This window comes from Esox lucius, chromosome 25 (genome assembly GCF_011004845.1).
Source record: "Esox lucius isolate fEsoLuc1 chromosome 25, fEsoLuc1.pri, whole genome shotgun sequence".
NCBI classification, from domain to species: domain Eukaryota; kingdom Metazoa; phylum Chordata; class Actinopteri; order Esociformes; family Esocidae; genus Esox; species Esox lucius.
Genome location: NC_047593.1, coordinates 1676572 through 1695006, shown reverse-complemented (window position 1 = coordinate 1695006; position 18435 = coordinate 1676572). Strand labels below are relative to the sequence as shown.

General features: G+C 39.1%; 1 protein-coding gene across 3 annotated transcripts in view; it reads right to left on the bottom strand.

Annotated features, from left to right (window-relative positions):
• Positions 1-223: 223 nt before the first annotated feature.
• Positions 224-18435, bottom strand: part of gucy1b1 (guanylate cyclase 1 soluble subunit beta 1) — a 41000-nt gene continuing 22788 nt past the window's right edge. For all 3 annotated transcript variants that reach the window (XM_010901963.5, XM_020043629.3, XM_034290888.1), the window contains 4 exons: positions 9975-10212; positions 8414-8554; positions 2378-2532; positions 224-1180 (listed from right to left, as the gene is read on the bottom strand). In XM_010901963.5, the coding sequence (XP_010900265.3) occupies positions 1057-1180; positions 2378-2532; positions 8414-8554; positions 9975-10212 (658 nt within the window). In that variant the 3' untranslated portion in view covers positions 224-1056. The remainder of the gene's footprint in view (positions 1181-2377; positions 2533-8413; positions 8555-9974; positions 10213-18435) is intronic.

Below are 18435 nucleotides of genomic sequence, written 5' to 3'. Positions count from 1 at the left end.
TCATGTTTTCCTGAAATTACCAGGATGGTTTGGTTCCTTTCAAATATTTTTTCTGAATAAATTATTAATACAAATCAGCCTAAAACAAACATTATTTTTGGTGTTTACATTACAAACATTACTGACACATGAATGCACAAAATGTTTGATATCAAAATGTGGTCCTGTGCTCATAAGGTTTGTGAATCCGTGAATTTACACATAAATCAACAATACCAACATATCCTTTAACCTAATTTTATTCGACAAATTAAACAATGACACAAAGAGTATATTAATTTAAGCAGAAACAACAGTCTTCTTCTGCAAAATAGCACACTACATTGTGAGGCACTTGGCACATTAACAATGTTTTTGGATGGGTATAGTTCCAAATAAATGTTACACTCATTCTTGTTACACTTGGTATTAGAATATTAGCATTTGGACAGTGAAGTGAAATCTTAACTGTTTTTACCAAAAGTTCAGTGTATCAGACAGAATATGGAGTTAGAACGGTTACAATTATATTTGGCCTATGAATTCTGTCCTATCAATTTATACTTATATTTTAAAATAATATACAAAAATCAGTGCATGGATACATTAGTGGATAAATAGACTAAAAGTAAATTACTCTGAATAAAAGCATCTGCTGAATAACTACAATATAAATAAATACAGTGAAAACGGAATACCTTGAAAGAAATATATATTATATATTTTATTACTACTTTAAAAGTTGGAATGGATAGCGAACAAGAGAAAAATTCTATGTGCCAATGGCCATAATATTATCACATCCATTTGTATCATATCATATATAATCAATCCAATAATCTATCTTATTCCTCACCAGAAACAGTCATACCAATAATGTATGTTTCTAGACTGGCAAAATATTTATGTCTTGAGATAAAGCAACTCATTAAAATATCTTGTTGCAATGATGTCAGGCAGATGTAATAATCTGTTTTAATACTGGACTGGACTCCAAAAAAATGTAACCAGAAAATATTTTTTTTCCTTGTATCCAGTCCTGCATTTTTTCCACTGGTGATAAGAATCTGTGTATGATCAGCCATCGCTTTTGCGTGACAGAAAATACACATTCATGGGCTCTTTCTTGCCTTTCATTGTGATAGGTCCTCTATATTCCAAATTAAACTGGGGGTCAGCGTTCTCTGCGGACTGCAAACACCTGAAATTAAAGTAAACATTTCCCACATTTGCACAGAATTCAACAGAATATGTTGTTTCAAAAGACTCCTTCAGAACTTTACCTTTAAATGAAATACAAAGCATTTAAATATAGACAAAGACAAAAGAAGAAATAGAAGGAAAAAAGGAATATCAAATGTATCCCTTAGTCCAACCACCTGAGACAGACAGGCGAATGCGCACACACACACACACACACAGGTTGAACAACAGGGTCAGTAATCATAATAACATATCATTTAGCATAAATGTTTTATAAAACTAAAAAGGACCATTTCTAAATATTATCCAAAAAGAAGAAGAAATATTTCTCATGCAAACTATAGGTCCTGTGTTCGTATCTCGGCACAAAGTATGTGTAATGAATTATTCCGTATAGGCTGGCTATGACCTTCAGTATCTACATTATAGTAAGCCTGAAATAAAACCGTTTGCAGTTATATTGTGATTGTTTCTGGCATGGAAAAGTTCATCTTCAATCTCGCTAGCAATTGCCCAATTCTCATGACTATTCCTAGGAAGGTGGTACATACTAGTAAGCCTATTACTGGCTAATAAGCTGTTAAAACGGCCAGTGGCAAAAGCCATACAGTTCATAGATGCTATTTTTGATGGTTAACTTAATATGAAACGTTAGTCAGTTTAATACAATGTTCAATATTGTCTAGCGACTGATGAAATGTGTAGTGATGTGGCGTAGTGGTTAAAGACAGTGCCTCTTACATGGAAGACTTGAGTTCAAATCTAGTGAGAACAATTACTTTTATTAATGTATGGCCACAATAAATCTGTTTTAATAAGCTGTTAAAACGGCCAGTTGCAAATGCCATACAGTTCATAGACACTTGTGGTGGAGGTAAAATTAGCAAGAAACATTAGTCAGTTTAACACAATGCTTAATAGTATCTAGCCAGTGGGCATGGGTGTAGTGCCGTGGCATAAGTGGTGAAAATAGTACCTTTCATGTGGGACACCGAGGTTCAAATCCGGTGAGGGCAACTGTATTTATTCATTTTAATTGCCAGCTGAACTAGGCTTACCTGGTTCCTTTTCTGGTTATATAACCACAAAAGGACCATTTCTAAATGTTACCACCTGTATGCTATGTATAATCTTACAACAAATTAATCATCACTTCATAACTTATCATTCTTAATAGAGCTTTAATTACCCTTACCTGTAAGTGTATTCTGAAATGTTGATTTTTCCCTTCTCTCCAGTGGTTTCTGTGCGACTTGTGAGGTTGACAGTATTTCCAAACAGACAGTAACGGGGCATCCTTTGACCTATGACCCCAGTCACAACCTCTCCAGTATGGATGCCAATGGTAATCTGTGGAGATAAAAGTACGCTAAAAAAAAAAACTGGCTAGAAATATTTCAAACTTAAAAAAATAATTTGACTGAAGTGATAGGATAAATTGTTTTGCTTACAGGTTTATTCTCTATTATTAAAATTGACTTACACCAGGTAACACTTGTAATTTATTCAAACAAAATGAACAATGGAATTCTTGAAATGTAATTCTTCAAAAAGGTATTTTTCTTTAAGGTAGAACCGCGACCAAAAACAGACTACCAAGTGAGAGAATGCACAAACTCCTTGAATATTGCTGTAATTAAACATCATTGTTTGAGTTTTAAGACAGTGAAACATAAAACTGAGTTATACACCTTTTTTATTTTAATACAGTACTGTGCAAGTTTTAGGCACCTGATATTCAAACTTAGTTTTTTAATTAACACATACACACACACATACACACATACAGTGGGGAGAGCAAGTATTTGATACACTGCCAATATTTGCAGATATTCTTACTTACAAAGCATGTAAAATCCAGAAAATCACAATGCATGATTTTTTTATAATTAATTAGCATTTTATTGCAAGACGTAAGTATATGATCACCTACCAACCAGTAAGAATTCCGGCTCTCACAGACCTGTTAGTTTTTCTTTAAGAAGCCCTCCTGTTCTCCACTCATTAACTATATTAACTGCACCTGTTTGAACTCGTTACCTGTATAAAAGACACCTGTCCAAACACTCAATCAAACAGACTCCAACCTCTCGACAATGGCATCAATGATCATGAGGAAGGTGAGGGATCAGCCCAGAACTACACAGCAGGACCTGGTCAATGACCTGAATAGAGCTGGGACCACAGTCTCAAAGAAAAACATTAGTAACACACTACGCCATCATGGATTAAAATCCTGCAGCGCACGCAAGTTCCCCCTGCTCAAGCCAGCGCATGTCAAGGCCCGTCTGAAGTTTGCCAATGACCATCTGGATGATCCAGAGGAGGAATGGGAAGATGGGTCGTGGCTGGGTCTTCCAGCATGACAACGACCCGAAACACACAGCCAAGGCAACTAAGGAGTGGCTCCATAAGAAGCATCTCAAGGTCCTGGAGTGGCCTAGCCAGTCTCCAGACCTGAACCCAATAGAAAATCTTTGGAGGGAGCTGAAAGTCTGTAATGCCCAGCAACAGCCTCAAAACCTGAATGATCTGGAGATGGTCTGTATGGAGGAGCGGGCCAAAATCCCTGCTGCAGTGTGTGCAAACATGGTCAAGAACTACAGTAAACGTTCTCCCCACTGTACATACACATATATATATACAGTGGATATAAAAAGTCTACACACCCCTGTTAAAATGCCAGGTTTTTGCGATGTTAAAGAATGAGACAAAGATAAATCATGTCAGAACTTTTTCCACTTTTAATGTGACCTATAATGTGAACAATTCAGTTTAAAAACAAACAGAAATCTTTGAGGGGGAAAAATGAAAAATAAAAACCTTACAATAACCTGGTTGCATAAGTGTGCAGACCCTCTTATAACTGGGGATGTGGCTGTGTTCAGAATTAACCAATCACATTCAAACTCATGTTAAATAAAAGTCATTACACACCTGCCATCATTTAAAGTGACTCTGATTAATCACAAATAAAGTTCAGCTGTTCTAGTAGGATTTTCCTGACATTCTTTGTTGCATCTCAGAGCAAAAGCCATGGTCCGCAGAGAGCTTCCAAAGCATAGGAGGGATCTCATTGTTGCAAAATATTAGTCAGGAGAAGGGTACAAAATAATTTCCAAAGCATTAGATATACCATGGAACACAGTGAAGACAGTCATCATCAAGTGGAGAAAATATGGCACAACAGAGACATTTCCAAGCCTGGACGTCCCTCCAAAATTAATGAAAAGACGAGAAGAAAACTGGTCAGGGAGGCTTCCAAGAGGACTATAGCAACATTAAAGGAACTGCAGGAATTTCTGCAGGTACTGGCTGTGTGCTACATGTGACAACAATTTCCCGTATTCTTCATATGAATTGGCTATGGGGTAGGGTGGCAAGACAGAAGCTTTTTCTCACAATACTGACCGACCGACCCAACCACCCTAGATAAATAGCTTAGTTGTTAGAGAAGCAGACTTGTGAACTATAGGCCCCTAGTTCGTTTCTCCTCACAGGCAAAGTGGTTTCTGGCATGGAAAAGTTAATCTTCAGTTCCGCTAGCAACGGCTCAATTCTTATGATGATTCCTAGGAAGTTAGTTAAAACGGCCAGTGGCAAACGCCATACATAGACGCTATTTGTGGTGGAGGTAAGCTTAGTAAGAGACATTAGTCAGTTCGACTGTATCAATGTCATTCACAAATGGCCAATTAACTAAAATGGCCAGTGGCAAAAGAGGATGATGTTGTCGTGTTGGCCACTTCAAACCAGGACCTTCAGCATGCATTGGGGCGGTTTGCAGCCGAGTGTGAAGTGGTTGGGATGAAAATCAGTACCTCCAAATCCGAGGCCATGGTCCTCAGTCGGAAAAGGGTGGCTTGGCCACTTCAGGTTGGTGGAGAGTGCCTGCCTCAAGTGGAGGAGTTTAAGTATCTAGGGGTCTTGTTCACGACTGAGGGAAGGATGGAACGGGAGATTGACAGACGGATCGTTGCAGCTTCTGCAGTAATGTATCGGTCTGTCGTGGTGAAGAAAGAGCTGAGCCGCAAGGCGAAGCTCTTGATTTACCGGTCAATCTACGTTCCTACTCTCACCTATGGTCATGAGCTTTGGGTCATGACCGAAAGGACAAGATCCCGGATACAGACGGCCAAAATGAGCTTTCTCTGCAGGGTGGCTGGGCGATCCCTTAGGGTGAGAAGCTCGGTCACCCGGGAGGAGCTTAGAGTAGAGCCGCTGCTCCTCCACATCGAGAGGGGTCAGCTGAGGTGGCTTGGGCATCTGTTCTGGATGCCTCCTGGACGCCTTCCCGGAAAGGTGTTCTGGGCCCGTCCCACCGGGAGGAGACCCCGGGGAAGACCTAGGACACGCTGGAGGGACTATGTCTCCCGGCAGGCCTGGGAACGCCTCGGTGTCCCCCCGGAAGAGCTAGAGGAAGTGTCTAGGGAGAGGGAAGTCTGGGCATCTCTGCTTAGACAGCTGCCCCCGCGACCCGGCCCCGGATAAGCAGAAGAAGATGGATGGATGGATGGCCAGTGGCAAAAGAGGATTTGTTCAGGATAGAGACAAGAGTCTACAAGGACACCCAGCAAATGTACAGCTCTGTGGTGTAGTGGTTAACGACACAGCCTTTCACGTGTGTGACCTGGGTTTGAATCTCGAGATGGCAACACTTTCTATTGCGGGCCGGCTTGCTTGGTTTCTTGTTCTTTATGAGACAGCCTTCACCATCCCATCTCAAGAATGATCCTGCTACGCCCTCCCACCTTCAGTTTCAATCTCCCCATCTGTTTCATGTCGGCCTAATAAAGAGCTTAGTGGTCATATGCACATTCACATCCTTCCTGGGCTAATAAAGTATGCTTGTGAAAAGTATGTCTAATAAAGCATGAATCATTTTAAACTGGAATGGAATTACATTAAAAAACGTATATCCCACAGGATTTGCAAATACGTTTTTTGTATTAAGCTATTCTCAAATCAGTATTATAAATATTTGGCCAGCAAACCATGAGGACTTCATCAAGCTGTTTTGGCTTTTCAGTGGGTCATCCCCTGTTATGAAATGCATCAAATAATTTGCACATTCCTATTATCCATAAGGGCAGCCATATTGGAACCAACTGTCTATTGTAAATGCACTAATTACATACTGAAACACCCACCACGACATTTACATCGTTTCTAGTTGTTGGTGGTGGAATATCTAAGACTGTATCGGTTGCAGTGTTTGTTTGGACATGAACAGGTGTTAAATGGTTAACAGTCAAACAGCCTTGGTTGAAGTGGCATTGCCTTCTATAGTCTGTGTTATTCGTATATTTTTATGACTGTTTTAGCCCCTACTATCTCTTTCTGTGCAAGGATCTGTTTCAGTTGACTAATTAAGAAACCTTTTCCCTGTTTAACAGTGGATCTGGCTTAATGATTGTGCCTTGGAAGCTGGCAAAGGGCAATGCAAATTGGCTCACCGCTATCCAGGTTGGGGGAGGGATGGTCAACAAGGGATGTCGGATGGCGCCTGTAAGCTAATTGTGGTCATTAGCTGGGGACGCTTTCCTTCAAGAGCTTTGGTTCTGTCTGACTTCATGGTTGAGCGAGTATTGTGATTATAAACAGAACAGCTTGGCAGGACATAAATAGATAGGTCAAAAAGCTGTTTTGCCCTTGAGCAAGGCACCCCAATGTTTGACTCTCCCTTGGGTGCTGGGAGTTGCTGCAATGAGGCAAAGCGATGCAATTGGGGTAAAAGGGGGTGACATTTTAAAGGGAATTTCCACTGGTTCTGTGTATACAGCCAGATGAACTCATTAAAAGAGAACATGATAGATAAGTACATTTATAGTATAACAGTGTGTACAGTAAATATTTTAGTCACCAGAGGAACACTAAATGTTAAGAGAAAATTTAATGGGCACCTATTTTTAGGTCAGTGATTTTAGGTTGTCTCTCCTGCCAAACTGGGTTCCTCTCAACCACATGCCATGTGCCCAATAAACAGTGTTTTGTTAGCCAGACATGATTTTCCAATGCTAAGACTCCAACAGTCACTGATACAATAACAAACTCAATCCGTCAGTTAAACAAAAGGCAGCTGTTTAACATCAAAGTTACTGCTTCTTCCAGTGGAATAGAAATGTATTGTGGACAGTGGTTTGTTAAGAAATTGGAAGGAAAAGTGACATAAAAATAAATAATGAATTACTGTTTTTGCTGGGATTAAAGAATGTAACTTATTTAATTAGAGACAATATACAGCAATGATCTAATAACTACTTTAAAACATTTTTTATATTATTTAAAGTTTATGATTTGTGATAACAAATTACATAACCAGTATTACTTACCTAAACATGACTTTCAAAACCAAAAACAGTAGAAATATTAAAATTAGATTTTCACATCATTACAACTGTAAACAAAAATTTGTAGTCAAGACTCAACTTAGTACATCGGTACATACAGAATACATACATGTACAGTAAATACCATCAAACAATGTGTCAACTTGCAGCTATTCAATGAATTCAGCCAAACCAGCAGGATAAAGCAGTAGGCTCCTGGAATAAAACATCCATCCAATAAAACACTAGAGCTTGACCCATTCCTCCCACAGAATTGATTTTGTCCTTTGGCAATTATCTGCCAAACTGACACTCTTTCTCATCGACAGCAGCCCAGTGGGAGGCATGTGGGCAATGCCATGATTGGTCCTCCTTGACAAGTGGACGGGATGCACTGATCTTATGCCATAGATGGCTGATTTATACAACTGAACCAGAAAGAGCCAGTTCAAGAGCCTATCAGATGTTGATTAATCAAATGTCTGGTTTGCCTACATTGCCAGATGAAAATGTCAAACTGGGTTTTAATCTTATTGGTGTCAATTTAGTAAAATGCCGGGTTTATAACGGAGTTCTGTCTGTGAGTTAAGACCATACTAGAAAAAGACTGTATGTGGCATGTTTTCCTCCGCATGAAAAAATTAAGCAGGAAATGGTTTTAACTAATTAACTAATTTACAACCTTTTAATTTCATTGTTTGTATAAGTAAATGATAGGATGCACAAATAAAAATACATGTTTGTTCTAGGTAGCTTTTCTATCGATTAAGTTCAATACAGGGTCATGTTTTTTGTGGTTATGGTACAAACAAAACCACTCAGTTTCAATTAAACAAATACCAAAAACATGTCGATTATCATCATGCCGGTCAAAAAGTTAGTCAAATGAATCACATCCTCACCTGCACTGGCTCTTCGTCTACTTTGACCTGTCCAGCAATCTCCATCATGTCCAGGGCTAGATGGCAGATAGATTGCGCATGATGGATACATGGCTCTGGTAGCCCGCTGACAGTCATATACTTATCACCCACTGTTTCCACCTATAGAAAGAGCGACAAACTGGTAATGAAAAATAATGTTACATAAGACCAAGTGCTTATTGACAGTAGTAACAGGACTGGATGTCCAGAAACACTGTACTTTTTTGGTATAATGCTTTTTGACACTTTTATATCCTGCACTTTCTGTCAGTGAGACCTCTGGGTTAAGATGAAGAATTTGATCTCATACAATGCAACGATATTCTCTCCCCAAAATTACAGTCCTCCAAAAGAAAATTCTCTTTGGACTTCAATGGTTCTTTCAAACTATCAATTCCAACTTGAAGTCACAAATCATTAAAAAAAAATATTAGTGGGTATATAACTCAGACTTCTTCAGGAACAGACCAAGATAATGGCAGTTCTTTTAACATCCTGTTCAGGCAAATACCCTGCAGTTGAAACATCTTGACACAAACACTTAAACACTTACGTCAGCTTATAGACATTTGAGGCTCTTCGGAGCCAGATAATAACTTGGACCACCTAGTCATTGAGGATGGTAGCGTAAATATTACTTCTTTTGGTGACCCAGTGTTTAAAGCCCTTCCCCTGGATCTAGTTAGGTTCTTTTGAGTGCATTCTTGTCTGAAAGCCTTAAGTGTAAATCTCCTCAGTGACAACTATAAAATATTGCTTGAAAACAAAATGTAGTTTCCATGTGGAATTTACTCAGTGAGGCATTTGAATTATATATCATAGAAATGAATAACAACTAATGTAAATCAATATAACATTCAAAGAATATGCTGCCATTAGGTTAATATATACAGCTCCAGGAAATATTAAGAGACCACTGCACCTTTTCCTTTCCCTTCCAAAAAAGTTGAAAAGGAACATTTTAAGTGAGGAACAGTTTGTTCAATTTTCTGTGGTCTCTTAATTTTAACCCTTCTCTTAACCCTTCTGATTACGGAGACAACACAATCATGGTGCCAGGTCAGCATGGTTCGAATAGGTAAGTCAGTAGGAGCTGTTCTGAAGACAATCTGGAGAAACACTATTTTGACTATTTTAATAGCTATTATATGCTTCTATTTAATATTTGATTTCTTTGTTTCTTTTCATTACTTATTTGTTGATGTATTCATTTTAGTTGGTGCATGCATCAGGAGAGACCTAATTAATTGCGCACACACATTCATTCTTTCTAAGCAAAGGACATGCTGATCACTGCAATCAACACAACTTTGCTCTCAAGAAACTATGAGTAAAAAACAACTGAAACTTATTTAAACAATGTCCTTCTATATAGTTTATGTGGAGCTTGACAAAGAAAGACACACCACCCAGAGTGTCTAAACTAATGTGTCATAATGGTGCAATGCATCTAACTATATTGAGTCTAAATAACTCAATATATTAATTGGAAAAAAGTAATGAAAATAAAAGCTTTGAGAGAGACAAGAAAATGTCAAACCTTATACACGTATGGGTTCTTCCTAGAGTCAGTCAGGATGTCAAATCGGGTATAGACATCGTTGAGCAGGTTGACTATCTTGATGGCACCCTCGGCTGATGCGTGCTTGCTGCAGAACGTGTTGAATCCCACAATGCCGCTGAAGAGGATTGTCACATTGTCGTAGCGTTTGGCTGGAACTGGACGCTTGTGGCGCAACTCATTTGCCACTGATGGTGGCAAAACGGAGTAGAGCAATCTAAAGGAAAGAGATGAGAAAATCTCTGGCATATATTCTGAAAATGTAGGATTTCTTTTTTTTATTAGAGCAAGATGACAAACGTCCTTGGCATATTTTACAGTGTATTAGGTCTTGGAAGAAAAAAAACAAAAAACTGCAATTATGTAAATATGTAAACAATGATTATGTTCAGTATGAACATAGCAGTGCTATTACGTTCAATATCAACATATCCCAGTGCCATAGGTCCTTAATGACTCACGATTATGTTCAGTGTCATCATATGAGAAGTGCCATTTCCCTACCATCAGAAACTGCCCGCCAGGGACAGTTACGTATTAATTGTTAACCTTAACCCTAAGTGAACCTTAAATCACTTTTTCATTTTCAATTGATTACGAGTCATTAACGACAAACAGCACTGGAGATATGTTGATAGTGAACGTAATTGCCCCTATTTGGGCCAAGTTAGTTGTATATCATTGGTGGAAGACACAGAATCTGGCAAACCAGTCGGTTTAAGGTAAATCACAATGTTTACCTGATGCATGTTAAATGCTATAACGTTAAAGTCAGGATATTTGTATAATAGTCATGTTATTGTTTGTCATGCTATTGTTCCTCTAGACAAAAACCAACGTTAGCTACAGGAACATCAAGAAATTGTTCTAGTGGTGAGAGGTTTTGGTTCCTGTTCACCCGTACTATATTCATGCTACCTCTAAAACCGCCTTTGGTGCAGTCGGTCCAACTGTTGACAATGCTTAATTATTTATCCATTTTAATCATGATGGGACCAAAAAGAGTTATATAGGCTGTTTTAAATGTATTCATGTTGAGTAATTAAGTGTTTCAACTTAAGTGTACCAGAACAATACAAAGTTATGTCTATAATTACAATTATAATACAGCTTCTGCACTGCAATTGTTCTACTCTAATGCTTTTTCAATGTGTTTCAAACAGGGTCTGTGAATATATTTACCCACATTTATTTTACTTTTGATTTGTCACTTATGTTCATTGTTGCAATGTACACTTAATTGCAAAGCTTGTAAATGAACGTGTTAATTCTATGAAAATCATTAACTCAATTTTCTTCTTCACACAAAGCTTATGTCTAAAAAGGATATGTTAAATAATATTATACTATACTAATATACTAAAATATATACTAAAATAACTACATTCATATTAAGTTACGGCAGGTGCTAGAAACAAATTGTAATAGGGCAGCTAGAGTATCGCCTGGCGGGTTAAGAGCTTGGGGACAAAGGATGGGTGTGAGGTTCTGTTCCCTTTGGTGTTCTGTCTTTACCTGTAGCCTGTTTTGTTTTGTTTTTGTCTTTCGTTTCTGAATGTGTTCTGTCCCTATGGTCCCGATTGATTTCACCTGTTTGTTGTTTAGTTAGCTCCCCATAAAGTGTGCCCTCTTCTGTTAGCCCTTTGTCAGTCATTGTGTTTTTCTGCTAGGTTCATGCTAGGTTCCCTCTACCAGTCTGTGTTTTTGCCTGCCTGCCTGTTTCTTGTAGTTTTCGTTCCGTTATTAAAAGCCTTGGGTCGCACTTGGGTCCTGCAAAACTCAAAACGTTACACTGGGCAGTGAGAAGATAGTGGAGCATAATCAGTAGGAGCTTTGCTGCCGCTTAGTAAAAAGCAGCAGCCAATAAAACGATTTGCGATCACGCTAGTGCGCAGTCCTAGATGCGTACCAAGGGCTGCCAGTTCTATTACTCTGCTTTCTGGGTCAATGTCTGAAGTGCACTTAGCATGTGCAGATTCATATTCTCGCAGTTTCTTAAACTATTATATTGCTGTCCTTTCATTGTGGATAGACAAAGCTTATTACCTAAACTTCCACTTATAATGGAAGGAATGTATATTCTCTTTGGTTGACAATATTATTAGTCTGGTAGCTTGGTCAATTTGAATGTTGAAAATGCAAACCAAACATAGTCCAGTGGGCTGCATTGTCACAAAATTAATGCAAACATTGCATATCAAAATCTGTGCTCTTCCAGGAACATTAGCTACCCCATTCTCTGGGGTCTGTTGAACTCATGTTGAAATTGAGGCAGAACTATATCAGTCTCCATCTGATCATCAGCTAAGTCACACGCAATAGGCATATCTCTTATCCCACCGAAACGATTTAAAATAAAATTGGGTTATTGATTAATCTTGCTCTAAAGATTCTATGTTTACAAAATGTCAATGACTGGCCCATGCTGATACCTAGAGTAATCCAATGAAATGTGTTTGTTCCTTGCAATTGGCTCAATGGAAGCGCTGCATAATCTGTGGGGTACATTTTTACTGTTGCCTTATTTGTAAATAAAATAACACAAACGAAAAAAACAGGCTGTTCACAAGTTTGTAGGAAAACAGTTTACAATGAAGTCACTATAGAATACATTTACAACAATAGAATATTGACAAAACATAAAATTACTGTATTAAAATGAATTGTTGCCCATTTCAGTTAGCACAAAAATTCACAACCTTTGGTAACTTCACCCTTTTCTGTCCAGTCTTTACACAAGCTGGTCTGGAATGGGCAGGGTGTGGTTGTCATGGTAACTGACTAAAGCAATACCATCTGTGTCTACCAATGGGAAATGTCATAAATGATGTATCAGTGTGGCATAGCACATGGTCCATACAAATAACTAACTTAAGATTGGCACAACTATTCTTTGAAAACGTTTAAAGTCCGGATAGATGCACTACTGTGCTGTGCCATAAAAACAATAAAGGGAAAAAATCTTTTATCAGCAGTTTTGTATGATCATGCAATATATGCTATCTTTATTTTTTTAATCTTCAGTCCAACAGGCGTAATCCTGTTTGATAATTTATGAAAAACTGTCTTGCAGAGGGACTTTTTACACCTTTCTTCTTGACGGTCAACAGACATGCAGATGACAAGATGTTGTAGATAGACTATCCAAATAAGGTCTAATAAAACCACACTTTTTCCATTATTTTTAGAATGCTTTCATGTTATTTATTGTTGTCACAATAATATTGTTGCTTTTGTAATTCTTACACTGTTTTCAACTGTTTTTATTCTGGTCAATTAATTTAAAAGAAAATTACTTAAGAACTTCCGACTTGCCACTACCGATCAGCCCTAGTATGTAAATAAATATGACGTAGCATTTAATTTTAATGAAAATATTTTACAAACAGACAACATCTCATGTGTTGAAAAAGCAATTTGTGTACCAAATGTCACGGTTGAAAGGCAGGACACGAGGTGCAGAGGAGAGTCAACTACAAAAGGAGAGCCAAAAAAAAAAAAAACTGAAGGGCATCAAACACAAAGCTAACTCCAAAAAATAATTCACGAACTACTGAAAAACACAGCAACTTCAATAGGGTCCCCCTAGGGCGTGGGGTGCCAACCGCAAGACTGGAACATCCAAGACGGGGAGGACAGCAGGCCAGGTGGCAGCTCCAGCCCTGGAGCAGGACATGGTGCCAAGGAAGGAGGAGGCACTCCTGGAGCAGGAAGAAACGCCAGGACAGATTGAGGCACAGGAGCCCTGGTTTGTGGTGCGGGCACCAGTGGCACCCAGTCCCCAAGCGTAGGAGGCAGAAGAGTTTTTATCTGCAGATCCCCCATGAGTGCGGTGGCAGGAGTACCTTGTCTTCCTCCTCTGACAACTCTGGGTACTACTACTCCCAAGGCAGCAGGGGCTCTCCTGAGCCCCCCGCGAGTATGGCGGCAGGGACTCTACCTCTCACTCCCTCGAAGGCTCACATAGCCCCCCACCCCCAAAAAAAACATATGGGGGGGGTCTTCTGGACTTATTGCTGGGCCTGCCAAGGACTGTTTTTTAACGTAAACTTTTGGTATGTTAGGGTTATCATCAGATATTTTTAATGGAAAATGCTGCATAGGGCATCCTTAATTACAGTGTCTGTTGCCAGGGTGCTGTGGACGGGATTGGTGGGCGGGGCATATCAAATTTCAGTCTGATGGTTTCAAGTTCAATTCCAGTGAGGCAAGATATTTTTGTAGGGGAATTGTTGTTTGGACACACGTTTTCTGTTTTTGTAACCTCACCCTTAACCTTCATCCTAACCCTAACCTCATGCCTGTATTTTTCATTTTTAATCAATCACATTAAGGACCAATAGCAAAACTTCGAGGAGCAACATAGTGAGTCATTAATGACCAATAGCACTTAGGATATGTTGACAGCGAACGTAATTGCACCGATTTATGTTCATACTGAACATAATCGCAATTGACAAATTAGTTGTATATGAACATAATTCCTTAGAGATATGATTGGAAAACTGTAGAATGAGTTGTCAGAAGCCTGAACATTCAACTATTTAGTAACTAATTTCACAAATCGTTTGTTAAGATACCAAAATAATAATTTGTAGGTGAATGAAAATAAGTTAAGCAAGCACATCATTTTAAACTAGATAAATGTTAAATTCAGGTAGTATTTTAAGTAAACTGCTTTAGTTTCAGTTCATCTCGGAACTACGGTAGATACTAAATAAACATTTGTAGTTAGTTGAAACAGTTGCAGTGCATTACATTACATGTTTGTTGCAGTGCATTACATGAATTACTTGAATAAAATAAAGTGCAAAGTAGGAACAGTGGTGTCAAAAAGTATTGACACATTTGATGAAGGTGATTAATTTAATAATTATGTTATATAATCACTATACTTGATTTTTTTTGTTTTAAAGTAATTGTTTAATTAAAGGTATAGATCTAAACTTTTTACAACTGTTTAGAATTCCTTTCAATATATCATCATGCAAGGATAACAGCATTAGGCATTAAGTGGAAATAATCTTGTTGTTTTTGCACAGCACAGCAATATACAATGCTATAAAATATTACTATGTAAGACTGTACAGTAAAACAAACTACCCAGCTTCAGTGTAGTAAGAATGTACAACCCTGTTTCCAGAGACTTGGGACACTGCATAAAATGCAAATAAAAACAGAATGCAATGACGTGTATTTATTCCTATATTTAATTGAAAATAGTACAAAGAAAATATATATAGTTGTTTTGGGAAAAATACATGCCCATTTAGAATTTGAAGCCAGCAACATGTTTCAAATAACTTAGGACAGGGGCATGTTTACCACCGTATTGCATCACCCCTTCTTTTAACAACACACTATGCGTTTGGGATCTGAGGAGACCAAATGCTGTAGTTTTGAAAGTGAAAGGTTTTCCCATTCTTGCTTGATATAGGATTTCAGCTGCTCAGGAGTTCAGAGCCTCCTTTGCTGTATTTTTCATTTCATAATGCGCAAAATATTTTCAATGGGTGACAGGTCTGGAATGCAGAGGCAGGTCTGTTTAGCACCCGGACTCTTACTAGAGTACGAAGCCATGCTGTTGTAATACGTGCAGAATGTGGTTTGGCATTGTCTTGCTGAAAGAAATGGTCTGGATGGCAGCATGTGTTGCTCAGAAAACCTCTATACAGTTGTTTGCATACCCTTGTAGAATTGGTAATACATTGGGGAGAACAAGTATTTGTTATACTGCCGATTTTGCAGGTTTTCCTACTTAGAAAGCATGTAGAGGTCTGTAATGTTTATCAACAAAAATCAAGAAAATCACATTGTATGATTTTTAAATAATTAATTTGCATTTTATTGCATGACATAAGTATTTGATCACCTACCAATCAGTAAGAATTCCGGCTCTCACATACCTGTAAGTTTTTCTTTAAGAAGCCCCCCTGTTCTCCAATCATTACCTGTATTAACTGCACTGTTTGAACTTGTTACCTGTATAAAAGACACCTGTCCACACACTCATTCAAACAGACTCCAATCTCTCCACAATGGCCAAGACCAGAGAGCTTTGTAAGGACATCAGGGATAAAATTGTAGACCTGCACAAGGCTGGGATGTGCTACAGGACAATAGGCAAGCAGCTTGGTAAGAAGGCAACAACAGTTGGCGCAATTATTAGAAAATGGAAGAAGTTCAAGATGACGGTCAATCTCCCTCGGTCTGGGGCTCCATGCAAGATCTCACCTCGTGGGGCATCAATGATCATGAGGAAGGTGAGGGATCCGCCCAGAACTAAACAGCAGGACCTGGTCAATGACCTGAAGAGAGCTGAGACCACAGTCTCAAAGAAAACCATTAGTAACACACTACACCGTCATGGATTAAAATCCTGCAGCGCACGCAAGGTCCCCCTGCTCAAGCCAGCGCATGTCCAGGCCCGTCTGAAGTTTGCCAATGACCATCTGGATGATCCAGAGGAAGAATGGTCATGTGATCTGATGAGACAAAAATAGAGCTTTTTGGTCTAAACTCCACTCGCCGTGTTTGGAGGAAGAAGAAGGATGAGTACAACCCCAAGAACACCATCCCAACCGTGAAGCATGGAGGTGGAAAATCATTCTTTGGGGATGCTTTTCTGCAAAGGGGACAGGACGACTGCACTGTATCGAGGGGAGGGTGGATGGGGCCATGTATCGCGAGATCTCGGCCAACAACCTCCTACCCTCAGTAAGAGCATTGAAGATGGGTCGTGGCAGGGTCTTCCAGCAGGACAACGACCCAAAACACACAGCCAGGGCAACTAAGGAGTGGCTACGTAAGAAGCATCTCAAGGTCCTGGAGTGGCCTAGCCAGTTTCCAGACCTGAACCCAATAGAAAATCTTTGGAGGGAGCTGAAAGTCTGTATTGCCCAGCGACAGCCCCGAAACCTGAAGGTCTGTATGGAGGAGAAAAAAGTGTGTGCAAACCTGGTCAAGAAGTACAGTAAACATATGATCTCTGTAATTGCAAACAAAGGTTTCTGTACCAAATATTAAGTTCTGCTTTTCTGATGTATCAAATACTTATGTCATGCAATAAAATGCTAATTAATTACTTAAAAAACCATACAATGTGATTTTCTGGATTTTGTTTTTTGATGCCGTCACTCACAGTTGAAGAGTACCTATGATAAAAATGATATACTAAATATGTAATGCTTTGTAAGTAGGAAAACCTGCAAAATCGGCAGTGTATCAAATACTTGTTCTCCCCACTGTATATGTACCATTTGTAAAGAAAACATGAGTGAGCAGACAAAACACGTCTTTTATTTCTTATGGGATTCACATTCAACTGTAACTGTTCAGAAGACTGCATACCCTTAGGTCTTAATACTGTGTAGTGCCCCCTTTAGCATCAATGACAGGGTGCAGTCTTTAATAGTAATAGCTGTCTATGAGGCCCCAGATTCTTGCAGGTAGTATAGCTGCCCATTCGTCTTGGCAAAATGCCTCCAGGTCATGGAAAGTATTTAGTCCTCTTGCATGAACCATACGTTTGAAATCTCCCCACAGTGGCTTGATGATATTTAGGTCAGGAGACTGTGATGGCCACTCCAGAACCTTCACCTTTTTCTGCTGTATTCACAGGAGGGTCAACCTGGCCTTGTGCTTAGGGTCATTGTCATGCTGGAAAGTCCAAGAGCGTCCCATGCGCAGCTTTCGTATAGAAGAATGCAAATTGTCTGCCAGTATTTTCTGATAACATGCAGCATTCATCTTGCCATCAATTTTCACAAGATTCCCTGTGCCTTTAGAGCTCACACACCCCCAAAACATCAGTGAGCCACCACCATGCTTCACAGTGGGGATGGTATTCTGTTCGCTATAGGCCTTGTTGACCCCTCTCCAAACATACTGCTCATGGGTGTGACCATAAAGCTCTATTTTGGTCTTGTCACTCCAAATGTGCCAGAAGCTGTGTGGCTTGTCAAGGTGTTGTCAGGCATATTGTAAACTGCCTTTTTTGTGGCATAGATGCAGTAAAGGCTTCTTTCTGGCAATTCGACCATGCAGCTCATTTTTGTTCAAGTATCGTCTTATTGTGCTCCTTGAAACAACCACACTGTCTTTTTCCAGATCAGCCTGTATTTCTCCTGAGGTTGCCTGTGGGTTTTTCTTTGTATCCTGAACAATTCTTCTGGCAGTTTTGACAGAAATCTTTCTTGGTCAACCTGACCTTGGCTTGGAATCAAGAGATCCCCAAATGTTCCACTTCTTAATAAGTGATTGAACAGTAATGACTGGCATTTGGAAGGCTTTGGATATCTTTTTACATCCTTTTCAATATTCATAAAGTTCCATTACCTTGTTACGCATGTCTTTTGACAGTTCTTTTCTGCTCTCCATGACTCAGTATCTAGCTTGCTCAGTACATCCACATGAAAGCTAACAAACTCATTGACTATTT